At 30.3% G+C, this 8,401-nt stretch overlaps 1 protein-coding gene across 1 annotated transcript; it reads right to left on the bottom strand.

Annotated features, from left to right (window-relative positions):
- Positions 1 to 512: 512 nt before the first annotated feature.
- On the bottom strand, positions 513 to 5,190 carry Hexo1 (Hexosaminidase 1). The gene is made up of 3 exons (XM_065506590.1): positions 4,872 to 5,190; positions 2,799 to 3,442; positions 513 to 1,797 (listed from the first exon to the last, which is right to left on the bottom strand). The coding sequence occupies exons 1-3, from the start codon at positions 4,943 to 4,945 to the stop codon at positions 680 to 682; spliced, it is 1,836 nt and encodes a 611-aa protein (XP_065362662.1). The 5' UTR covers positions 4,946 to 5,190; the 3' UTR covers positions 513 to 679.
- Between the last annotated feature and the right edge of the window lie 3,211 nt (positions 5,191 to 8,401).

Below are 8,401 nucleotides of genomic sequence, written 5' to 3'. Positions count from 1 at the left end.
CGGGAAATATTCAGCCCAATCATGAATAAAAAATCCGCGAGAGTTTTTCCCATTTTTCCTATTCAAATTCAATGTTAAAATTGGGAAAAGGGAAAAAACTCCAGCGGATTTTTTATTCATGATTGGGTTGATTATGTTATCAAAAAACTGGAGAAGGGTGGGTAAAAATTTTGGAAATTTAATTTTCAAATGCGAATATTTCCTAAGTTATAAGAGATAATTGTAGTGCTCGACGAGGAGATTCTATGTATGTAATTAATAATTTTTTAATTCGGAACACAAACATGAGGTCCAAGTTCAAAACTTAAACTCGACAACACTCCCTCTTTGTGCATGTGAAATTTCATTCAAATCGGACTTACCGTTTAGAAGTTACATATTTATTTCCCTCTATTTTTGTTCTATACCACTGTGCGACGTCTAAATCGTGAAAAATATTTTCTTCAACAAAATTTTTTTTACTAACAAAATGTGTTTTTTTTTTAAATCAATATTACGTGCAAGATGGACAATATATATTTTTATTTCCAGAACAAATTAAATAATTATTTAATAAAAATAATATATAAAAATGTTTTAGTTATTATTTTTTTATATGAGTTCATAATATATAAGGAAAATATCACTATAATCGATATTGGAACAAAGAACCAAAATATCCTCGATTTTTGCATTTTTGTTATGCCTTTTTTTGACTTGTATAGGCATCAATGGGACATTCGTTTTGATTTTGTAAACACCATTCCGGCTGTAAAGCTTCAGCAGATATTCCGTTTTCTACTAAACGTTCTCGATGCAACAGCATACGAGGTTCAGCTTGGCGCCAACTTTCTATTGGATTTGACCATAAACGTTCTGCTAAAGCACTAGCTCTCGGCCAAAAGCGTTGGTCTAATGTGTGTTCATCTATCTGTTCGGACCATATGGCAGCTTCGGCTCCCATTACTAATGGTACATAATCACCAGCAATTGTTTCCATACGATTGTCATACACCTTTTGCCAGCCAATATAAGGAGAACACCAGTTATTGCCATCAGTAACCCATCCAGCTCCGCCGCAGTCGAAGTAAAGAGCATCGTAATTTGAAACAACAATGCGAAATCCGCGTTTTAAAATGTCAGTAACCTTAGGATCCATACCCGTTGTCCATATCTGTATAATATAACGTTGCTTATCTAAGTAATCATCTAAGAAAGGTACGTCGGTAAGACGACTAGTCCATAAGGTAATTGGAACTTTCTGTCCTTTGGCTGCGATATCTACACGCCTTAAGGCTTCTGTTTGGAAATGGCCCCATAAACGTATGAAATCAGCTTCCTGCAAACCCCAACCTTGTTTGGATGTCATCCAATTACGAATTTGTTCACTACTATTCCAACAATTTACTGATACTTCATCGCCGCCCATATGAAAAACATCCGGATTAAAAAGATCGAACATGTCCTGATATATGTCTTGCAGGACAGCATACATATCGTTAACAGTGGGATCCAACTGTCCACATGGTGGTTCTACGCAATAATCCTTCCAGGGTTGGGCATTAAAGCAAGCCGTCATATTTTTGTGTTGCCAACCTTCACCTACATGGGCGGGAGCATCAAATTCTGGCATTACTCGTATGCCTCGTACACGTCCATATTCTACAACCTCAATTATATCTTGGTGACTATAGGTTTTACGTGAAGAATATGCCCCCAATTTATAAAGTTCAGGTCTTGCTTTAACCTCCATGGGGAAACTATGAGAATCAGTGATATGCCAGTGGAATGTATTCAGTTTTACCATTGCCATTGCGTCTATTTTATATAGTTTTTGGAATAGAAATATATATATACATTAGGGTGGGTAAATTTTTTTGGTCAACAGGCGTATAGCAAAAACGTAATCTACGAAAAATTCTTAGAAAATTTCCCCAAGAAACTAAAGGGTCTAAATCAAATCCTAGCTCCCGCTGAGAGGCTTCAAAATTCACAGTTAAGAAATTTTGATTTTAGTTTATAAAAATATATACCAATGTATAAAGGAAATTTAGTTCTTAACAAAACATAGTTCTAATTATTTAAATCGGATGAAAATTGTAAAAGTTATTCAACTTTTCATTAACACCTTTTTTAGTATTTTCTACCTCAGAGCATATGAATAAAAACAAAAACAAACAAAAAAATATTAGTAAAATTTTTAACTTACAAGGTAAATTTTTTCGAACTTTTTTCGAAAAAGTTTAATAACTTTTGCAAATATAAACCAATTTTAACAAGTAATGTCTCATTTTTGTCGAAATAAAATTGTCTTTAAAGCACTGTGCTAAAAAAATAGGTTTTCATATAAAAAAGTTTTATTTTGTAGCAGAGTTAAATCTGTCTCTCGCACCGCCGCGGCGGGAACTAGGTTTTAATTTTAGAATTTTGTGTAGATTCCAATTTTGCTTACGCCTGTCACGTTTTTTCTCATCCGAACAAATTGACCCACCCTAATATAGGGCCTTTTCGGAAATGCATCACTACGCTGCATTTGATGCGCATCTGTGATTAGTTTGCGATGCTCATGCAAATCAGCTGATACTGATGCGCAGACAATGCATCAGCCATTTTTGTGATGCTTGTTTGATGGGTTTTTACGCATCATATGTTTCACTGTTGCTTTTTAGAACTCATGACATTTGCAGTGTTGGCAACTTTTGCATTTTAGAATGTACTGCGCATCAGATGCAGCGCAGTGATGCATTTCCGAAAAGGCCCATACATACATACATATATAGTATGTTATAAAAAAGTAATAGTAAAGAGCATTAACTTACCCAAAGTCCGTTTAATAGCCTTTGTAGTATAGAAATTTCTTGAAGTATCCAACAAAACGCCTCTCCATTTAAATGCTGGCTTATCGTGTATAGTGGCTTTGGACACAACTTGCAATTCTCGTCTTATATCATCGTAAACAATCAATTGATTCAGCGTTTCAAGGCCATGACGTGCACCAAAGTAACTTCTCGCTTTTATATTAGCAATCACTTCGTGATCGTCTGAAGTTTTAATATCCAATTCATAACTTTCATCAGTATCTAATGTTAGTCTTGGCGTTTCATCATTGTCTTTATGATTTTCTTCTAATTCAATTGAGATTTTAAGAGGATGGCCTTCATTTTTTAAATATTCTGGATTTGGCACTTTCTTTTCCACATAATCCATGAAACGTTCTCGATTAGATTCCCAGAGTTTTGCTTGATGACGATACGTAGGTAGCACGAACTCAATAGCACTGCGATCAATGTGCAAGAGAAACGAATCTAAATTAACAGATCCGGTAGGTTTTGGCCATATTGTACCCACTGTATCGCCACAAAACATTCGACATACTGGCAAACTTATGGCTTTGCTCCAATTACTTTCATCTAATTCCACTTTTATACATTTACTTTGACGACATTCATATCCATAAATAAGACTGAAATTTATAAAGGGAGAATGTGTAATATTTTTAGTACAAGCATTTCTGTATACAATGTACGTTAAGGTTATAACATTTTGCAATTATCCAAATAGCAAGTTCTTGAAGAGCATGGAAATATGTTTACATATATCATACGTAATGTGCTGACCAAATTTCAATATTATACAATAATTGCAACACAGTAATTTTTTTATGATCTCAGAAGAAATCTGAAACGTTTTTGAATCACCAATTAATTTATTTAATATCAATACTAAGAAAGATATCAAAATTATTACAATATTTTTTCCTAAACAAACTGGCCATTATATCGTCAGTATAAGTGTTTTTGTAAATATGTATGTATATTATTATTTTTGTTAAGCTACCGTTAAACATAAATAAATATCGTCAAAATCAAAGTATCAACAAGATCATAATTAATTCAAAATAAACTAAAAAGTATTCATTATTATGGTTTTGACAAAACAATGGAAACTTAGGTTTTATTTTTACACAAATTATTTGGCCCCTTTAGTATAAAGAGCCTATTTGAAATATTTTGCTATCGAGGCATAATTTTAAGTCCGATAGATTTTCTATGGGATTGAGATCTGGCGATTCAGCAGGTAAATTCAAACCACTCGGTTACAATCATAGAGGTGTGTAATTAAGTAATTTTCGTGCTGGAATCTGTAAACTAGGGTCATATTTTCCTCAACGTATGGACAACGTCTGTATGCGACTCCAGTCATTGTATCTTTTATGATATGAACGACACACACCTTGCCTGAAAACAGTATCACACCATAATAATGCACCGCCAAACTGGACTTTCTTTTTCGACTAGTTTAAATAAATATTCATTTTGTTTTAGAAATAAGTCTTTTTTCGCTTTGTCCTGCGACTAACAATTTGAGAACTAATTTCCAATTTTAGATTATTGTGTCAATTTTGGAAATTTCTTAAACTCTTTTGCTATAAATTTTGTCTTGTCCTGGAGTAGTTTTGCGAGGACTTCCTCCCAAATGTTTTACAGTACCTGGCTCACGAATTGTTTAAATTGCGGATTTATTAATTGAATATTTATCATAGATAGTGTGCATTAAAATGTAGCCAATTTTATTATGTGTTTAAAAAAACTTGTGCTAAAAATTATCAGAATAAAATAAATATTGAAATAAACATGAAATAGTTTTCTTACATTACATTTGTTTTAGTTTCTTTAAGTTTAAAAGAATCCATTGATTTGCCAGTGGTATAATCTCATTTTTTTTACTTTAATTACTTTTAAAATTCTGAATATAGCTTTCAAACAAGTTTCCATTGTATTGTCATTCACTGTATGTATTAAATTTTTGGTTTGGCTAATATAAAAATATAGTTTGTGTTAACCAGGCGATCAACTCTGTAGTTAATATAAAATGTTATTTATTGTACTTACTCTTGACTTGATCCAATTGTATATTTAGTATTAAATACTAAAAATAAAGTTATTAACGGGATCAATCCCCTCATTGTAGTTGGCAGTGTATATATTGATTAAGACACACAAACAAGGCCAATTGACCGTAAATGAAGCCAATACAAAGCTTGACTTGATGTAACAGCAACAAAAAAGCTAATAAGCTTAATTCGAATTTCTTTCGACTTTTTTTTAAATTTTAAATGTTGAATACTACCTACAGGTAACACAGCTCTTCAGATACTAACCACACAATGTGTGCGTTTAATGGTTTTGTATTTGTTTTGTTGTAAATATGCTTAAAAAAAAGAAAACATTAATTGATTTTGTATCGCTGGAACAAAGTAGTAAAAAACTTGAAAAATGTTCAACACTGCATACGTGTGTACTTTATGTATATTATTCAAGTTATTCTTTGTTATTTAATTTCAATAGATAGCATTTATTTTTCTAAAAAAATTAAAAGATTCTAATTTAAAATTGTTTTACTCCAATGAGAGTATTTGATGTCTTAGCAATAATTATTTTTTTGGACATGTATGCAAGAGATTAATTATAGATGCTAAACACGAATTAAGTAGTCATCGTTGTGCCGATAATGCATGTGTATTGGAGGTAAAAACTATATTTCGTCCCCAAATTATATTTTTTATTAATATATCTGCTGATTGTGTTTGTTCAAGAGTATTCAAAAACGTTTATACCAACTATTTTTTCACCAAAAATAGTTTTTAATATTCATCTGAAATTATACTTTGCTGTAGGGGAACTTATTTACGACTCCAAATTTTCTTATTTTTGTTTGTTTTGAGTAGCACTTTTAACAGTAAAACTAACAATACCCATTTTTTCTCTCTTATAGTTTAGGAGTTATAGACATTTTATATCACCTTAACGGCTTATTCGATTTTAATAATGAAAGTTCTTGGAAAATCTTCTCATATATATATCCCATGGAATATCTAAGATAAAAGAGTTTGAAAATACATATTTATTAAAAAAATAAACTTTAAATTTATCGAAAAAAAACACATTTTCTGAGCAACTGGTTGTTGAAATGAGATAATAGTGTTTATCGATAAACTTGTACTTGAGATGTAAAATGCAATGTTTGTTTGGTATCAAAATAATACCTGCTTTTTTACTAGTTCACTAGTTCGTATTTTAGAGTACTCTATGGAAGTAAAAACTGTTCATATTTTGGGGTGTTCATATTATCGCGAGTGCACTGTATATAAGTTTGTAGTTTCTACATTTTCCATTTGCGACCCCACAAATCTCCCGGGTCGCTTGGTTTTTAAAATCGAGAAAATCGGCTCACAGATGGCTGAGATATAAGGAAAAAACCTTGACAACCTCGATTTTTGGCCTATATTTTTTTATTTATAGGTATCTGGATTACTAAGTCATTAATATAGACAATATGGATATCTAATGATAGACATTTCAAAGTCCATTGCAATGATGCATATAAGGCCATAGTAATTTGGACCTACAATGGGTCAAAATCGGAAAAAAATAGTTTTTAAACCGAATTTTTTTAACACAAATATTTTTGGCGTAATTTTTGTTTCACTAATAAATTAAAAAAACAATTTTGATAAAAAAAAATTTTAAAAATTTAAAAAAAAATGTTTTACCTAAAAATATTTTTTATTTTTAATTTTGAATAAAAAAATTATAATAAATAAAATATAAATAAATAAAAATTGTAAATAATATATGATCTTAAATATTTTTTTTTGTATCGGTGCGCAGCAGTCGATAATTTTTTTAATTTTAAATGAAAATAATTGATTTTAATTTTATACAAAATACTTATTAGTTTACCTTTAACAAATGTGTATATCTTGGGCAATTAATGGGTTAGGGATTCACATTATATATCAAAAGAAAGCCTATACCTATTCTATACAATTTTGTTTGGTAATGGATTATAATGCGGAATAGAATAAAATTGCAACAAAACAGAAAATGCTATATTTGGAAACAAATGTTAAACCAAATAATATATAAAACCTTTTTATTAATTTAATGTAAACAAAAAATTAATCATATTCATGTATGTACTTTTGTGGCAGGTATGAAGAATTTTATAGAGAGGTGTTGAAAATACCGATGTTTGCACTTTTCTGAGCTCAAAAACTCTCAAATAAGTTTTAATTTAAAGACATTGGCATATATTTTACTTTAGAAAGTCTGGAATTTGAAGGGTGTTGGGCGTGACAGTTGGATGATGGATCATTATTTTTTAAACTATTATCTCGATGTTTCTTTTTATGAAATGATTAATTTTGTGTACACATTTCATAATATATTAATTAGAATCGATGGTCAAATCAAGTTTCAAAAAAGTCAAAATTTGTAATTTACATCTGATTGCTTAAGATCCACATACATATATTTTTTTAGAAAAATGATTGTGTTCTACTTTTCACATATTATCAATAATAGGTTTATTTGCTTTCAAAAAAGTCCACTTCTCTGTCTTTCACTGTCACTTGATGTAATATATAACAAATTTTTCCCGATGAAAATAGATAATATATGGAAAAACTTGCAAATATTTTTTCAAGGTAGTTCTTATTTTGTAAAAATTTTGAAATAACTAAAGCCAGATTTTCAAATGGATATTTAAAGTATTAATGCAAAACTTCAAAATACTAAAGTTCTAAAACACTAATAGCTCATGTACTTTTTCTTTCGACAGTTTCAAAATTTTTGTTGCAATTTTATTCCGCATACGTTATAGGCAGAGACCTGCGCCGTGTCGGCTGCAAGCCGGCTGAGCTGAGCCGCCGAAGATATTCAACACCCGCCGCCGCCGAACAATTTTCGGCGTGCAGTCGGCTTAAATGCAGCCGCCGTGCATAATTTTTTGTTTTATACCAAAAAAAAATATTGCTTCTAATTTAAATTTTTATTATTTTTTATGAAAAAAGATTATTGTTATATCCACAAAATTATTCATCGTGAATATAACCTATTGGAAACATTTCGTTTATTGTAACAATTACTACTGAAACAATAAAATGTAAATCAGTGATGGGATTTGTGGCACAATTGTGCCATTTTTGGCACTATTAAAAATCTCCGATTGTCATAAAATATACAAAAAAGGTTGTACTTTTTGAATTCATAATTTTGGTTAAAGTTTGTTGTTATTACCTAATTAATTTTAAGACGATTTGAGTGGAATTCACTTAAATTGGAAATTTTTCCATTTAGGGCGGGGTTTTGACATGAAGATCAAATGCCAAATAGTAATCAGATTAGTTTATCTAAAAATAATCTAACGTGGATTATGTATTATGATACATAAAATTTTCTCATTTATTTACTTTTATATTTATATTTATTTATTTCTAATACATTTTGACCTTTTTTTAATATCCAATAATCTGTCTTGTTGTATACTAAAACATTTTGTTACTTAGAAAATAGATTCAGCATAAATAAAATGAACTGGATTCATTGATCTCAATTAATGTATTTATAGACGGCAATAC

This window comes from Calliphora vicina, chromosome 3 (genome assembly GCF_958450345.1).
Source record: "Calliphora vicina chromosome 3, idCalVici1.1, whole genome shotgun sequence".
Lineage (NCBI taxonomy): Eukaryota > Metazoa > Arthropoda > Insecta > Diptera > Calliphoridae > Calliphora > Calliphora vicina.
The sequence above is the reverse complement of the archived record's forward strand: the minus strand, read 5'-3'. Positions and strand labels throughout refer to the sequence as shown.